At 34.1% G+C, this 18,747-nt stretch overlaps 1 protein-coding gene across 1 annotated transcript; it reads left to right on the forward strand.

The window, feature by feature from the left end:
* The first annotated feature begins 860 nt into the window (after positions 1–860).
* LOC129251218 (transcription initiation factor TFIID subunit 11-like) lies at positions 861–14,984 on the forward strand. Its single transcript, XM_054890572.1, has 4 exons — positions 861–993; positions 5,465–5,632; positions 10,104–10,271; positions 14,743–14,984. The coding sequence occupies exons 1-4, from the start codon at positions 861–863 to the stop codon at positions 14,982–14,984; spliced, it is 711 nt and encodes a 236-aa protein (XP_054746547.1).
* The last annotated feature ends 3,763 nt before the right edge of the window (positions 14,985–18,747 follow it).

Below are 18,747 nucleotides of genomic sequence, written 5' to 3' on the forward strand. Positions count from 1 at the left end.
AGTTCTTTGAGCTAATGGTTTTGCTTTGGTTATCCCGAAGTGTGGGTGTAAAGAAGAAGTATTTAAGCAAAGTGTTAAGTTAGTCAGAGCAGCATTGTGTTACGATTAAGTATTGCAGGCGGTCAGCTACAGCTGTGCCTGCTAATTTGTATGTTTCTATTCTATGCGAATGCAAGCGTGCAGCCACTGCTGTATGAATATATGTATGTATATGTATGTATGTTTGCATTCCATTGAAATGTATGTAATGGAATGAAAATTTAGGCATAAATACTGCTGCGTGAACTTGTAAATATGTGAGTAAAATGTACGCTCCATGCAACCGTTTACAATAAAAACCACACGCGTAAAAAGAACGCTGCCTCGTGTATACTGTGTGTTGACGAAGAAGTAAAGGAGATTTTAACCAAACATAGTTACAAACCTTCTCCACATGTGTCTCTTCAATGTGGCAAAGTTTGGTTAAAATCGGTTGAGCCATTCTCCGTAAATTTGTCTCTTAAATTACCTAAGCTTTTTAATAGCTGTTTATAATTAATCTCTTTATCTAATTAGTGCATTCAGTGCGGGTTTGACGTGTAGTTGTAAATTTTATCAAGGTCTGAACAGTGCTGGTCTACATATGTAGACCACGTGACTAACGACGTTACTTTTTCTTGCGGCAATATTTCTTGACATATTAAATAGTTGAATTAAGTTCAGGTAAGTTTTGCTTATAATTTTTTTACAAAAGTGTGCTAATTTAATTAGTTTCAGATAATATTATGTCTGATTCCAAAAAAAGACGATGGGAAAGCAGAAAAAATCCTGAAGTATGGGAAAGATGGCTCTCCGAGCTATCAAGTAGTGAAGAAAGTGATATGGATGAAGAAAACGAGACGGAGGTTGACGAAGATACGGATATCAATGTGAATGCTGCCGAAGAGAGTGACCACGAGACCGAATCGGAACTAGAAGGATCAAGCGATGATGAAATTCTTTCAGACGATTCTGGTGCATCTCATCCCCAAAATTTCTATTTAGGAAAAGACAATGTCACTAAATGGAAGAAAACCAGACCCAATTAGCAAGTTCGTATTCGTTCGCACAATATAATCAAACTTTTGCCGGGTACAAAAGGTAATGCGCGCAATGTTGAAACAGAAATTGAGTGCCTAAATTTATTTGTGAATGATTCGGTTATAAGAATAATAACCGTTTCCACAAATTTGTATATTCAAAAAGTACAGGTTAACTTTCAAGAAGATAGAATGAATTAAGATGCTAGAGAAACCGATGACACCGAAATTCGCGCTTTCATTGGCATTTTGTTTTTGATTGGCGCTCTTAGAAGCTCGAGAAAAAAATCTTCATAAAATTTGGGACAATTCCCAAGGAAACGGGGTTGAATCGTGCTACCTAGCGATGAGCGAGAAACGGTTTCGATTTCTGATAAGATGCTTGCGATTTTAAGACATCAATACAAGACAGCAGAGAAGAGCAATTGATAAAGTGGCGCCTATAAGAGAACTTTTTGAAGTATTCCTGGTCAACTTTCAAAGTATAATAATTTTATTGGTAGTGAGTTTCTTACTATTAGCATTTACATTACAATACATTCCTAGTAAGCCGGCCAAGTTTGGCATTAAAACTTTCGCGATGGTGCATGCAAAAACGTCTTACACTTTTAATTTGGAAACTTATGTGGGAACTCAGCCGGACGGATCATACAAACTTAGCAATAGTGCGGAAGAGATAACTCTTCGATTGGTAGAGCCAATCGCAGGAACTAATCGCAATATTACTGGTCACAATTGGTTCAGCAGCTTGTCGTTGGTTAATAATTTGCTAAAGAAAAAGCTTACATATTTGGGAACTGTGAGAAAAAATAAACGCGAAGTTCCCAAAGAATTCCTTCCCAGGAAGAATCGTAAAGAAAAGTCAAGTATTTTTGGTTTCCAAAAAAAACCCGGTCAGTGATCCTGATATCATCTATGCACCATGATAACGCAATAGATGAGCAAACAAATGATGAAAAAAAACCAATTATGATAACCGATTATAATCATACAAAAATTGGTGTAGATCTTGTGGACCAATTATGTCAGAAATATAATGTTGCAAGGAATACGTGTCGTTGGCCAATGGTAATATTTTACAATTTACTAAATATCTCTGGTATAAACGCTCTTTGTGTATATAAAGCAAATAATCCCCAAAATAATATAATACGGAGTGATTTTCTTGAAAAATGCGCATGGGAGCTCATTCGACCACAAATTGAAGTTAGATCAAAGAATCCTCAACTACCCAGGGAAATGAGGCAGCGAGCCCACAACCTTCTTGGCATCCCAAGCATTGCACCACAACCCACTCAATCACCAAGTAACTATGTCGGACGTTGTCATATTTGCCCTCGCAATATGAACAAATCATCCCGAAAGTCGTGTACTAAATGCGGCAGATTTCCTTGCAAAAATCATATGAGGGAAAGCTGCACGCAATGTCTCAGTGAGGAAATATAAGCAGTTTTCAGAAACCACAACATATAAGTTTTGTACTGAACTTTTATTTTTTTATTTAAAGAATTGAATTTTACATATTTTTATTTTAAGTTTTACGAATAATAAAAACTCTTTTGTAAATCGTCCATTAGTTATAAGAAAAAACTTTTATGAATTGCAATAAATGTTAAAAAACACATATGTACATTCATGTTTTTATTGAATTTACAGAAGATACACAAATATTTTAGTGAAAATATTACTTTATATTCCTCACATTTAATCACAGAATATACTTATGAAGTATTATTAAGAAACACAAATGAATAACACTTTTAGTCATAATATTAAAATGGTCTACGATTGTAGACCACGTGCCTAACGACGTTACAAAAATTCACGTGCCGAACGAAGGGTTAAAATGTGATTCTCTTGATTTTCTCTTATAATGATTCTGTATGCATAATAATTCATTGCGCTTACAGTTTTATTTGTTTCTTGACCATTTGCTGGATTTATTTGTTTTATATCAATCGAATAACCATCTTCACCACGACAGAACATACCTAAGAGGATATTGTAATGCATCATATTTTCGATGCGTTTCATTAACACGTTGCAGTGTATCATTTCTTCTTTGAAAACAATAGCTCTTGGTTGAAACTCATTTCCAGATATAACAATTGCAACCTCGTTGCTTGAAGTTGGTTGATTGTATCTTCCAGGATGTTCGCCGGCAGGCGTTTTATTTGTATCAATTTTAATTTTATGATTATCAGATGACAATCTTTCGATTGTTGTTTTAAAACTTTGCACCAAAACATTGTGTGTGTTATAAATCTTGTAACTCTCTCATAATGACTATGTTTATATTTCTGGAAAATGCACACCGTGCTTCAAGTTCATCATCCTTGTCATTAATGAAATAAATTTGCAAAAATGTTGACTCTTGATTGGGTAGTGGTAGTAATGAACCTATTAAGTGATATGCTTGCCCTTGAATCTGAAAAAAGCCATAATTTGTGTCCATAAAATCTAATTATTCATTAGATGTGTCAGCGAATGTTGTTGAACATTGAAATTTATGTATTACCTTGAACGTTGGCATGAAGTTATCGGTTATAATTTTTCCAGCACCAAAAGATGTCATTTGAAAACATGAATTATATGTGGAAATTTTTTCAAGAAAATGTTTGGAATCGGGTGATGTTCCCGATAATAATGTAGCTAATGGTTCGGGTGGATATTGTTTGTCTGATAAACGAACTTTTCCTGCAGCGCAACACATGCCTGATGTTTCAGTTTTGTATTTCAATGCTTGAAAAAATCCGCAAATTTGATCCATACTTCCAATGACAACGTATTTGTGAGATGAATAATCAAGTTGTGGATTATATTGAAATGCTGCACCATTCAAATTTACAGAATTGATATTTATTGGCCGATTTTGAGAACGTGACCTAGTACGATCTCTTTGTTGACTTAATCTATCAGCATGATTTTCCTCACTTTCATTTTGTCTGTGATTTTGCACATTTCCATTGTGACATGTATTACGTCCGATGTTAGAATGTCTTCTACCTCTTGGCATTTCTTTTACCGAATCAAAGTGGTCTTCTTTATGTCTACTTTTCTTGTTTTTAAACTGGAATTCAAATTAACATACTGTTAGCGCCATCTTTTAAAAATATAATTGAACTGTGAGCACGCGTTGAAATGAATATTATCCAGAACAGAAATGGGAAATGATCAGCAAAAAAAATATAAATTTTTGAAAGTTTTCTTGAAAATATCTACGGAAAGTGTGAAAACAATCTCTTTTCTTAAATATCTTAAGTAAAAACTTCTAAAATATTAATTATTTTTGCCGATTTCTGTTGTGTGTATTTTTCACACCATTTATTCACTGTTTTACTTGTTATCAATCATTTGCAAAATATATATATATTTTTTAAATTTTTCGTGAAAATATCATTGGAAAATGTGAAAACAATCTCTTCTCTTAAATATTTCTGACGCACTTTTTTTATCTCTTTGGTTGATGCCTGGAAACTGCTTCACTTGAACACTTTACCAAATAAAACACTTTCTTGTTAGTTTTAACACTTACTTTCACTATGCACTATTACTGATAACCTTTGGTAATCTTCTAAGAAAACGGCTTTGCTTAAGTACTTTTTTAGCGACGACCTGTTCAAGTTCTTTGAGCTAATGGTTTTGCTTTGGTTATCCCGAAGTGTGGGTGTAAAGAAGAAGTATTTAAGCAAAGTGTTAAGTTAGTCAGAGCAGCATTGTGTTACGATTAAGTATTGCAGGCGGTCAGCTACAGCTGTGCCTGCTAATTTGTATGTTTCTATTCTATGCGAATGCAAGCGTGCAGCCACTGCTGTATGAATATATGTATGTATATGTATGTATGTTTGCATTCCATTGAAATGTATGTAATGGAATGAAAATTTAGGCATAAATACTGCTGCGTGAACTTGTACATATGTGAGTAAAATGTACGCTCCATGCAACCGTTTACAATAAAAACCACACGCGTAAAAAGAACGCTGCCTCGTGTATACTGTGTGTTGACGAAGAAGTAAAGGAGATTTTAACCAAACATAGTTACAAACCTTCTCCACATGTGTCTCTTCAATGTGGCAAAGTTTGGTTAAAATCGGTTGAGCCATTCTCCGTAAATTTGTCTCTTAAATTACCTAAGCTTTTTAATAGCTGTTTATAATTAATCTCTTTATCTAATTAGTGCATTCAGTGCGGGTTTGACGTGTAGTTGTAAATTTTATCAAGGTCTGAACAGTGCTGGTCTACATATGTAGACCACGTGACTAACGACGTTACTTTTTCTTGCGGCAATATTTCTTGACATATTAAATAGTTGAATTAAGTTCAGGTAAGTTTTGCTTATAATTTTTTTACAAAAGTGTGCTAATTTAGTTAGTTTCAGATAATATTATGTCTGATTCCAAAAAAAGACGATGGGAAAGCAGAAAAAATCCTGAAGTATGGGAAAGATGAAGAAAACGAGACGGAGGTTGACGAAGATACGGATATCAAAGTGAATGCTGCCGAAGAGAGTGACCACGAGACCGAATCGGAACTAGAAGGATCAAGCGATGATGAAATTCTTTCAGACGATTCTGGTGCATCTCATCCCCAAAATTTCTATTTAGGAAAAGACAATGTCACTAAATGGAAGAAAACCAGACCCAATTAGCAAGTTCGTATTCGTTCGCACAATATAATCAAACTTTTGCCGGGTACAAAAGGTAATGCGCGCAATGTTGAAACAGAAATTGAGTGCCTAAATTTATTTGTGAATGATTCGGTTATAAGAATAATAACCGTTTCCACAAATTTGTATATTCAAAAAGTACAGGTTAACTTTCAAGAAGATAGAATGAATTAAGATGCTAGAGAAACCGATGACACCGAAATTCGCGCTTTCATTGGCATTTTGTTTTTGATTGGCGCTCTTAGAAGCTCGAGAAAAAAATCTTCATAAAATTTGGGACAATTCCCAAGGAAACGGGGTTGAATCGTGCTACCTAGCGATGAGCGAGAAACGGTTTCGATTTCTGATAAGATGCTTGCGATTTTAAGACATCAATACAAGACAGCAGAGAAGAGCAATTGATAAAGTGGCGCCTATAAGAGAACTTTTTGAAGTATTCCTGGTCAACTTTCAAAGTATAATAATTTTATTGGTAGTGAGTTTCTTACTATTAGCATTTACATTACAATACATTCCTAGTAAGCCGGCCAAGTTTGGCATTAAAACTTTCGCGATGGTGCATGCAAAAACGTCTTACACTTTTAATTTGGAAACTTATGTGGGAACTCAGCCGGACGGATCATACAAACTTAGCAATAGTGCGGAAGAGATAACTCTTCGATTGGTAGAGCCAATCGCAGGAACTAATCGCAATATTACTGGTCACAATTGGTTCAGCAGCTTGTCGTTGGTTAATAATTTGCTAAAGAAAAAGCTTACATATTTGGGAACTGTGAGAAAAAATAAACGCGAAGTTCCCAAAGAATTCCTTCCCAGGAAGAATCGTAAAGAAAAGTCAAGTATTTTTGGTTTCCAAAAAAAACCCGGTCAGTGATCCTGATATCATCTATGCACCATGATAACGCAATAGATGAGCAAACAAATGATGAAAAAAAACCAATTATGATAACCGATTATAATCATACAAAAATTGGTGTAGATCTTGTGGACCAATTATGTCAGAAATATAATGTTGCAAGGAATACGTGTCGTTGGCCAATGGTAATATTTTACAATTTACTAAATATCTCTGGTATAAACGCTCTTTGTGTATATAAAGCAAATAATCCCCAAAATAATATAATACGGAGTGATTTTCTTGAAAAATGCGCATGGGAGCTCATTCGACCACAAATTGAAGTTAGATCAAAGAATCCTCAACTACCCAGGGAAATGAGGCAGCGAGCCCACAACCTTCTTGGCATCCCAAGCATTGCACCACAACCCACTCAATCACCAAGTAACTATGTCGGACGTTGTCATATTTGCCCTCGCAATATGAACAAATCATCCCGAAAGTCGTGTACTAAATGCGGCAGATTTCCTTGCAAAAATCATATGAGGGAAAGCTGCACGCAATGTCTCAGTGAGGAAATATAAGCAGTTTTCAGAAACCACAACATATAAGTTTTGTACTGAACTTTTATTTTTTTATTTAAAGAATTGAATTTTACATATTTTTATTTTAAGTTTTACGAATAATAAAAACTCTTTTGTAAATCGTCCATTAGTTATAAGAAAAAACTTTTATGAATTGCAATAAATGTTAAAAAACACATATGTACATTCATGTTTTTATTGAATTTACAGAAGATACACAAATATTTTAGTGAAAATATTACTTTATATTCCTCACATTTAATCACAGAATATACTTATGAAGTATTATTAAGAAACACAAATGAATAACACTTTTAGTCATAATATTAAAATGGTCTACGATTGTAGACCACGTGCCTAACGACGTTACAAAAATTCACGTGCCGAACGAAGGGTTAAAATGTGATTCTCTTGATTTTCTCTTATAATGATTCTGTATGCATAATAATTCATTGCGCTTACAGTTTTATTTGTTTCTTGACCATTTGCTGGATTTATTTGTTTTATATCAATCGAATAACCATCTTCACCACGACAGAACATACCTAAGAGGATATTGTAATGCATCATATTTTCGATGCGTTTCATTAACACGTTGCAGTGTATCATTTCTTCTTTGAAAACAATAGCTCTTGGTTGAAACTCATTTCCAGATATAACAATTGCAACCTCGTTGCTTGAAGTTGGTTGATTGTATCTTCCAGGATGTTCGCCGGCAGGCGTTTTATTTGTATCAATTTTAATTTTATGATTATCAGATGACAATCTTTCGATTGTTGTTTTAAAACTTTGCACCAAAACATTGTGTGTGTTATAAATCTTGTAACTCTCTCATAATGACTATGTTTATATTTCTGGAAAATGCACACCGTGCTTCAAGTTCATCATCCTTGTCATTAATGAAATAAATTTGCAAAAATGTTGACTCTTGATTGGGTAGTGGTAGTAATGAACCTATTAAGTGATATGCTTGCCCTTGAATCTGAAAAAAGCCATAATTTGTGTCCATAAAATCTAATTATTCATTAGATGTGTCAGCGAATGTTGTTGAACATTGAAATTTATGTATTACCTTGAACGTTGGCATGAAGTTATCGGTTATAATTTTTCCAGCACCAAAAGATGTCATTTGAAAACATGAATTATATGTGGAAATTTTTTCAAGAAAATGTTTGGAATCGGGTGATGTTCCCGATAATAATGTAGCTAATGGTTCGGGCGGATATTGTTTGTCTGATAAACGAACTTTTCCTGCAGCGCAACACATGCCTGATGTTTCAGTTTTGTATTTCAATGCTTGAAAAAATCCGCAAATTTGATCCATACTTCCAATGACAACGTATTTGTGAGATGAATAATCAAGTTGTGGATTATATTGAAATGCTGCACCATTCAAATTTACAGAATTGATATTTATTGGCCGATTTTGAGAACGTGACCTAGTACGATCTCTTTGTTGACTTAATCTATCAGCATGATTTTCCTCACTTTCATTTTGTCTGTGATTTTGCACATTTCCATTGTGACATGTATTACGTCCGATGTTAGAATGTCTTCTACCTCTTGGCATTTCTTTTACCGAATCAAAGTGGTCTTCTTTATGTCTACTTTTCTTGTTTTTAAACTGGAATTCAAATTAACATACTGTTAGCGCCATCTTTTAAAAATATTATTGAACTGTGAGCACGCGTTGAAATGAAAATTATCCAGAACAGAAATGGGAAATGATCAGCAAAAATAATATATATTTCTGAAAGGTTTCTTGAAAATATCTACGGAAAGTGTGAAAACAATCTCTTTTCTTAAATATCTTAAGTAAAAACTTCTAAAATATTAATTATTTTTGCCGATTTCTGTTGTGTGTATTTTTCACACCATTTATTCACTGTGTCACTTGTTATCAATCATTTGCAAAATTAATATATATTTTGTAAATTTTTCGTGAAAATATCATTGGAAAATGTGAAAACAATCTCTTCTCTTAAATATTTCTGACGCACTTTTTTTATATCTTTGGTTGATGCCTGGAAACTGCTTCACTTGAACACTTTACCAAATAAAACACTTTCTTGTTAGTTTTAACACTTACTTTCACTATGCACTATTACTGATAACCTTTGGTAATCTTCTAAGAAAACGGCTTTGCTTAAGTACTTTTTTAGCGACGACCTGTTCAAGTTCGTTGAGCTAATGGTTTTGCTTTGGTTATCCCGAAGTGTGGGTGTAAAGAAGAAGTATTTAAGCAAAGTGTTAAGTTAGTCAGAGCAGCATTGTGTTACGATTAAGTATTGCAGGCGGTCAGCTACAGCTGTGCCTGCTAATTTGTATGTTTCTATTCTATGCGAATGCAAGCGTGCAGCCACTGCTGTATGAATATATGTATGTATATGTATGTATGTTTGCATTCCATTGAAATGTATGTAATGGAATGAAAATTTAGGCATAAATACTGCTGCGTGAACTTGTACATATGTGAGTAAAATGTACGCTCCATGCAACCGTTTACAATAAAAACCACACGCGTAAAAAGAACGCTGCCTCGTGTATACTGTGTGTTGACGAAGAAGTAAAGGAGATTTTAACCAAACATAGTTACAAACCTTCTCCACATGTGTCTCTTCAATGTGGCAAAGTTTGGTTAAAATCGGTTGAGCCATTCTCCGTAAATTTGTCTCTTAAATTACCTAAGCTTTTTAATAGCTGTTTATAATTAATCTCTTTATCTAATTAGTGCATTCAGTGCGGGTTTGACGTGTAGTTGTAAATTTTATCAAGGTCTGAACAGTGCTGGTCTACATATGTAGACCACGTGACTAACGACGTTACTTTTTCTTGCGGCAATATTTCTTGACATATTAAATAGTTGAATTAAGTTCAGGTAAGTTTTGCTTATAATTTTTTTACAAAAGTGTGCTAATTTAATTAGTTTCAGATAATATTATGTCTGATTCCAAAAAAAGACGATGGGAAAGCAGAAAAAATCCTGAAGTATGGGAAAGATGAAGAAAACGAGACGGAGGTTGACGAAGATACGGATATCAATGTGAATGCTGCCGAAGAGAGTGACCACGAGACCGAATCGGAACTAGAAGGATCAAGCGATGATGAAATTCTTTCAGACGATTCTGGTGCATCTCATCCCCAAAATTTCTATTTAGGAAAAGACAATGTCACTAAATGGAAGAAAACCAGACCCAATTAGCAAGTTCGTATTCGTTCGCACAATATAATCAAACTTTTGCCGGGTACAAAAGGTAATGCGCGCAATGTTGAAACAGAAATTGAGTGCCTAAATTTATTTGTGAATGATTCGGTTATAAGAATAATAACCGTTTCCACAAATTTGTATATTCAAAAAGTACAGGTTAACTTTCAAGAAGATAGAATGAATTAAGATGCAAGAGAAACCGATGACACCGAAATTCGCGCTTTCATTGGCATTTTGTTTTTGATTGGCGCTCTTAGAAGCTCGAGAAAAAAATCTTCATAAAATTTGGGACAATTCCCAAGGAAACGGGGTTGAATCGTGCTACCTAGCGATGAGCGAGAAACGGTTTCGATTTCTGATAAGATGCTTGCGATTTTAAGACATCAATACAAGACAGCAGAGAAGAGCAATTGATAAAGTGGCGCCTATAAGAGAACTTTTTGAAGTATTCCTGGTCAACTTTCAAAGTATAATAATTTTATTGGTAGTGAGTTTCTTACTATTAGCATTTACATTACAATACATTCCTAGTAAGCCGGCCAAGTTTGGCATTAAAACTTTCGCGATGGTGCATGCAAAAACGTCTTACACTTTTAATTTGGAAACTTATGTGGGAACTCAGCCGGACGGATCATACAAACTTAGCAATAGTGCGGAAGAGATAACTCTTCGATTGGTAGAGCCAATCGCAGGAACTAATCGCAATATTACTGGTCACAATTGGTTCAGCAGCTTGTCGTTGGTTAATAATTTGCTAAAGAAAAAGCTTACATATTTGGGAACTGTGAGAAAAAATAAACGCGAAGTTCCCAAAGAATTCCTTCCCAGGAAGAATCGTAAAGAAAAGTCAAGTATTTTTGGTTTCCAAAAAAAACCCGGTCAGTGATCCTGATATCATCTATGCACCATGATAACGCAATAGATGAGCAAACAAATGATGAAAAAAAACCAATTATGATAACCGATTATAATCATACAAAAATTGGTGTAGATCTTGTGGACCAATTATGTCAGAAATATAATGTTGCAAGGAATACGTGTCGTTGGCCAATGGTAATATTTTACAATTTACTAAATATCTCTGGTATAAACGCTCTTTGTGTATATAAAGCAAATAATCCCCAAAATAATATAATACGGAGTGATTTTCTTGAAAAATGCGCATGGGAGCTCATTCGACCACAAATTGAAGTTAGATCAAAGAATCCTCAACTACCCAGGGAAATGAGGCAGCGAGCCCACAACCTTCTTGGCATCCCAAGCATTGCACCACAACCCACTCAATCACCAAGTAACTATGTCGGACGTTGTCATATTTGCCCTCGCAATATGAACAAATCATCCCGAAAGTCGTGTACTAAATGCGGCAGATTTCCTTGCAAAAATCATATGAGGGAAAGCTGCACGCAATGTCTCAGTGAGGAAATATAAGCAGTTTTCAGAAACCACAACATATAAGTTTTGTACTGAACTTTTATTTTTTTATTTAAAGAATTGAATTTTACATATTTTTATTTTAAGTTTTACGAATAATAAAAACTCTTTTGTAAATCGTCCATTAGTTATAAGAAAAAACTTTTATGAATTGCAATAAATGTTAAAAAACACATATGTACATTCATGTTTTTATTGAATTTACAGAAGATACACAAATATTTTAGTGAAAATATTACTTTATATTCCTCACATTTAATCACAGAATATACTTATGAAGTATTATTAAGAAACACAAATGAATAACACTTTTAGTCATAATATTAAAATGGTCTACGATTGTAGACCACGTGCCTAACCACGTTACAAAAATTCACGTGCCGAACGAAGGGTTAAAATGTGATTCTCTTGATTTTCTCTTATAATGATTCTGTATGCATAATAATTCATTGCGCTTACAGTTTTATTTGTTTCTTGACCATTTGCTGGATTTATTTGTTTTATATCAATCGAATAACCATCTTCACCACGACAGAACATACCTAAGAGGATATTGTAATGCATCATATTTTCGATGCGTTTCATTAACACGTTGCAGTGTATCATTTCTTCTTTGAAAACAATAGCTCTTGGTTGAAACTCATTTCCAGATATAACAATTGCAACCTCGTTGCTTGAAGTTGGTTGATTGTATCTTCCAGGATGTTCGCCGGCAGGCGTTTTATTTGTATCAATTTTAATTTTATGATTATCAGATGACAATCTTTCGATTGTTGTTTTAAAACTTTGCACCAAAACATTGTGTGTGTTATAAATCTTGTAACTCTCTCATAATGACTATGTTTATATTTCTGGAAAATGCACACCGTGCTTCAAGTTCATCATCCTTGTCATTAATGAAATAAATTTGCAAAAATGTTGACTCTTGATTGGGTAGTGGTAGTAATGAACCTATTAAGTGATATGCTTGCCCTTGAATCTGAAAAAAGCCATAATTTGTGTCCATAAAATCTAATTATTCATTAGATGTGTCAGCGAATGTTGTTGAACATTGAAATTTATGTATTACCTTGAACGTTGGCATGAAGTTATCGGTTATAATTTTTCCAGCACCAAAAGATGTCATTTGAAAACATGAATTATATGTGGAAATTTTTTCAAGAAAATGTTTGGAATCGGGTGATGTTCCCGATAATAATGTAGCTAATGGTTCGGGCGGATATTGTTTGTCTGATAAACGAACTTTTCCTGCAGCGCAACACATGCCTGATGTTTCAGTTTTGTATTTCAATGCTTGAAAAAATCCGCAAATTTGATCCATACTTCCAATGACAACGTATTTGTGAGATGAATAATCAAGTTGTGGATTATATTGAAATGCTGCACCATTCAAATTTACAGAATTGATATTTATTGGCCGATTTTGAGAACGTGACCTAGTACGATCTCTTTGTTGACTTAATCTATCAGCATGATTTTCCTCACTTTCATTTTGTCTGTGATTTTGCACATTTCCATTGTGACATGTATTACGTCCGATGTTAGAATGTCTTCTACCTCTTGGCATTTCTTTTACCGAATCAAAGTGGTCTTCTTTATGTCTACTTTTCTTGTTTTTAAACTGGAATTCAAATTAACATACTGTTAGCGCCATCTTTTAAAAATATTATTGAACTGTGAGCACGCGTTGAAATGAAAATTATCCAGAACAGAAATGGGAAATGATCAGCAAAAATAATATATATTTCTGAAAGGTTTCTTGAAAATATCTACGGAAAGTGTGAAAACAATCTCTTTTCTTAAATATCTTAAGTAAAAACTTCTAAAATATTAATTATTTTTGCCGATTTCTGTTGTGTGTATTTTTCACACCATTTATTCACTGTGTCACTTGTTATCAATCATTTGCAAAATTAATATATATTTTGTAAATTTTTCGTGAAAATATCATTGGAAAATGTGAAAACAATCTCTTCTCTTAAATATTTCTGACGCACTTTTTTTATATCTTTGGTTGATGCCTGGAAACTGCTTCACTTGAACACTTTACCAAATAAAACACTTTCTTGTTAGTTTTAACACTTACTTTCACTATGCACTATTACTGATAACCTTTGGTAATCTTCTAAGAAAACGGCTTTGCTTAAGTACTTTTTTAGCGACGACCTGTTCAAGTTCGTTGAGCTAATGGTTTTGCTTTGGTTATCCCGAAGTGTGGGTGTAAAGAAGAAGTATTTAAGCAAAGTGTTAAGTTAGTCAGAGCAGCATTGTGTTACGATTAAGTATTGCAGGCGGTCAGCTACAGCTGTGCCTGCTAATTTGTATGTTTCTATTCTATGCGAATGCAAGCGTGCAGCCACTGCTGTATGAATATATGTATGTATATGTATGTATGTTTGCATTCCATTGAAATGTATGTAATGGAATGAAAATTTAGGCATAAATACTGCTGCGTGAACTTGTACATATGTGAGTAAAATGTACGCTCCATGCAACCGTTTACAATAAAAACCACACGCGTAAAAAGAACGCTGCCTCGTGTATACTGTGTGTTGACGAAGAAGTAAAGGAGATTTTAACCAAACATAGTTACAAACCTTCTCCACATGTGTCTCTTCAATGTGGCAAAGTTTGGTTAAAATCGGTTGAGCCATTCTCCGTAAATTTGTCTCTTAAATTACCTAAGCTTTTTAATAGCTGTTTATAATTAATCTCTTTATCTAATTAGTGCATTCAGTGCGGGTTTGACGTGTAGTTGTAAATTTTATCAAGGTCTGAACAGTGCTGGTCTACATATGTAGACCACGTGACTAACGACGTTACTTTTTCTTGCGGCAATATTTCTTGACATATTAAATAGTTGAATTAAGTTCAGGTAAGTTTTGCTTATAATTTTTTTACAAAAGTGTGCTAATTTAATTAGTTTCAGATAATATTATGTCTGATTCCAAAAAAAGACGATGGGAAAGCAGAAAAAATCCTGAAGTATGGGAAAGATGAAGAAAACGAGACGGAGGTTGACGAAGATACGGATATCAATGTGAATGCTGCCGAAGAGAGTGACCACGAGACCGAATCGGAACTAGAAGGATCAAGCGATGATGAAATTCTTTCAGACGATTCTGGTGCATCTCATCCCCAAAATTTCTATTTAGGAAAAGACAATGTCACTAAATGGAAGAAAACCAGACCCAATTAGCAAGTTCGTATTCGTTCGCACAATATAATCAAACTTTTGCCGGGTACAAAAGGTAATGCGCGCAATGTTGAAACAGAAATTGAGTGCCTAAATTTATTTGTGAATGATTCGGTTATAAGAATAATAACCGTTTCCACAAATTTGTATATTCAAAAAGTACAGGTTAACTTTCAAGAAGATAGAATGAATTAAGATGCAAGAGAAACCGATGACACCGAAATTCGCGCTTTCATTGGCATTTTGTTTTTGATTGGCGCTCTTAGAAGCTCGAGAAAAAAATCTTCATAAAATTTGGGACAATTCCCAAGGAAACGGGGTTGAATCGTGCTACCTAGCGATGAGCGAGAAACGGTTTCGATTTCTGATAAGATGCTTGCGATTTTAAGACATCAATACAAGACAGCAGAGAAGAGCAATTGATAAAGTGGCGCCTATAAGAGAACTTTTTGAAGTATTCCTGGTCAACTTTCAAAGTATAATAATTTTATTGGTAGTGAGTTTCTTACTATTAGCATTTACATTACAATACATTCCTAGTAAGCCGGCCAAGTTTGGCATTAAAACTTTCGCGATGGTGCATGCAAAAACGTCTTACACTTTTAATTTGGAAACTTATGTGGGAACTCAGCCGGACGGATCATACAAACTTAGCAATAGTGCGGAAGAGATAACTCTTCGATTGGTAGAGCCAATCGCAGGAACTAATCGCAATATTACTGGTCACAATTGGTTCAGCAGCTTGTCGTTGGTTAATAACACTGTGGTACAAAAAAAAAAGTTGCAAAAAAACTTTGGATCGGACATGGTGAGGGTTGTAGCTTATGAAAAACTGAAAAGAATGGTATAGGAGAAATTTCCAATACACCCTCAAAATCTCATTTTATGGCCATAAAACCGTTTTTCAGTAGGTTGATGTGAAGAATAACTCCTAACTTCGCCAATTTCCATCCAATTTCGAATTTGCTTTTTTAGTTCGAAAGAACAAAAACAAGCCTTTTTGACAGTGTGTTAACATTTTTTCTGAAATGACAACTGACGAGACTGTAGACGGAAGTATTTGGAATTTTTTTATTTTTTCTCTATTTTTTCGACTTTGGCATAATTTTTACGATATTATCCGATATTGAGGATTTTTTTTAGTACCCTACTGTGTTAGTAAATTTAATTTTGCGTCGAATGAGCTACATTTGACTGTAATTGAATTAAAATTAATAGAGTTGTGTGGGTTTTAAGATTTTTTCTTTTTTTTTTACTACGAGATTTGGTATGCGTTTCGAAGCATGAAAATAATAACAAGTGTCATTATAAACGCATAATATTTATTGGAGTATTGTGCAGTGCAGCACTGTACGGTATGGTGCGGTGCAGTACACAACGGCACTGGTTCCAAACTTAAAAATGCATTGGAAACGGCCCTTTGGAGTTTAGTATGGTACGGTACATTTGTCATTTCTTCATCAGTTTTGAATACTTCTCTGTAAGAAATTCGATCATCATCATTCATCTGAAGTCGTCATCAACTAAATTCCATTGTTTAAATCGAGAAGCGAGCGGTTCAGATTGTCTTCCCGATAGAAGTATGTAAATCACGAGAAAGATCCTGAAAATCTGAATTTGATACAATGTGTCGTTCTGAAGACTTAGAACCAGCCGGAAAGTACTCTTCATCATCAGGTTTATTGTTATCAGTTTGATCATCATCAGCAATGAGTTGAACTTCCTTCAGTTCATGACCTGCAGTTGAGTCAATCATATCGTCCAAGACTACGGGGTTCTTAACAGTTGCAACAACAGCATACTTTATGTGCTTTCGAGTTTTATAATGATGACCGTTTACGTCCGTTTTACAAAAATAACAATCATCTGGTTTATGATAAGGCTGATGATGCCATATCATCGGAGAATATTGAGAAATTTGACTTTTCTGGCAACGTTTTGATTTATATCTTTTGAATTTCAATGAGCTTTTTCATATTTCTATTGAAAAAAAAGTGCTATAATATGTCAGATATTTTCGTAAGTTCTAACCAGTTCTGTTGTATGCAGTACAGTGTACTCTTATGTATACATATATACTCCAATAAATATTACGTATCTATAATAACGTATCAAAACACGTCCTTATTCCCATTTAGCGTAAGCTATACCAACATTCCAAATTAGTAAAAAAAAAAACAAAAATCTTAAAACTCGCACAACTCTACTAATTTTAATTCAATTACAGTCAAATATAGCTCATTTGACGCAAAATTAAATTTACTAACACAGTAGGGTACTAAAAAAAATCATCAATATCGGATAATATCGTAAAAATTATGCCAAAGTCGAAAAAATAGAGAAAAAATAAAAAAATTCCAAATACTTCCGTCTACAGTCTCGTCAGTTGTCATTTCAGAAAAAATGTTAACACACTGTCAAAAAGGCTTGTTTTTGTTCTTTCGAACTAAAAAAGCAAATTCGAAATTGGATGGAAATTGGCGAAGTTAGGAGTTATTCTTCACATCAACCTACTGAAAAACGGTTTTATGGCCATAAAATGAGATTTTGAGGGTGTATTGGAAATTTCTCCTATACCATTCTTTTCAGTTTTTCATAAGCTACAACCCTCACCATGTCCGATCCAAAGTTTTTTTGCAACTTTTTTTTTTGTACCACAGTGTAATTTGCTAAAGAAAAAGCTTACATATTTGGGAACTGTGAGAAAAAATAAACGCGAAGTTCCCAAAGAATTCCTTCCCAGGAAGAATCGCAAAGAAAAGTCAAGTATTTTTGGTTTCCAAAAAAAACCCGGTCAGTGATCCTGATATCATCTATGCACCATGATAACGCAATAGATGAGCAAACAAATGATGAAAAAAACCAATTATGATAACCGATTATAATGATACAAAAATTGGTGTAGATCTTGTGGACCAATTATGTCAGAAATATAATGTTGCAAGGAATACGTGTCGTTGGCCAATGGTAATATTTTACAATTTACTAAATATCTCTGGTATAAACGCTCTTTGTGTATATAAAGCAAATAATCCCCAAAATAATATAATACGGAGTGATTTTCTTGAAAAATGCGCATGGGAGCTCATTCGACCACAAATAGAAGTTAGATCAAAGAATCCTCGACTACCCAGGGAAATGAGGCAGCGAGCCCACAACCTTCTTGGCATCCCAAGCATTGCACCACAACCCACTCAATCACCAAGTAACTATGTCGGACGTTGTCATATTTGCCCTCGCAATATGAACAAATCATCCCGAAAGTCGTGTACTAAATGCGGCAGATTTCCTTGCAAAAATCATATGAGGGAAAGCTGCACGCAATGTCTCAGTGAGGAAATATAAGCAGTTTTCAGAAACCACAACATATAAGTTTTGTACTGAACTTTTATTTTTTTATTTAAAGAATTGAATTTTACATATTTTTATTTTAAGTTTTACGAATAATAAAAACTCTTTTGTAAATCGTCCATTAGTTATAAGAAAAAACTTTTATGAATTGCAATAAATGTTAAAAAACACATATGTACATTCATGTTTTTATTGAATTTACAGAAGATACACAAATATTTTAGTGAAAATATTACTTTATATTCCTCACATTAAATCACAGAATATACTTATGAAGTATTATTAAGAAACACAAATGAATAACACTTTTAGTCATAATATTAAAATGGTCTACGATTGTAGACCACGTGCCTAACCACGTTACAAAAATTCACGTGCCGAACGAAGGGTTAAAATGTGATTCTCTTGATTTTCT

This window comes from Anastrepha obliqua, unplaced genomic scaffold (genome assembly GCF_027943255.1).
Source record: "Anastrepha obliqua isolate idAnaObli1 unplaced genomic scaffold, idAnaObli1_1.0 ptg000009l, whole genome shotgun sequence".
Lineage (NCBI taxonomy): Eukaryota > Metazoa > Arthropoda > Insecta > Diptera > Tephritidae > Anastrepha > Anastrepha obliqua.

Bases quoted from the DNA above. Each gene is read 5' to 3' on its own strand.
- LOC129251218 (XM_054890572.1), top strand. From the start codon at position 861: ATGGATGAAGAAAACGAGACGGAGGTTGACGAAGATACGGATATCAAT. The intron at 5,633-10,103 runs GTGCATCTCATC...TTCCAAAAAAAG, and splicing joins AATTCTTTCAGACGATTCTG to ACGATGGGAAAGCAGAAAAA. The intron at 10,272-14,742 runs GTGCATCTCATC...TTCCAAAAAAAG, and splicing joins AATTCTTTCAGACGATTCTG to ACGATGGGAAAGCAGAAAAA.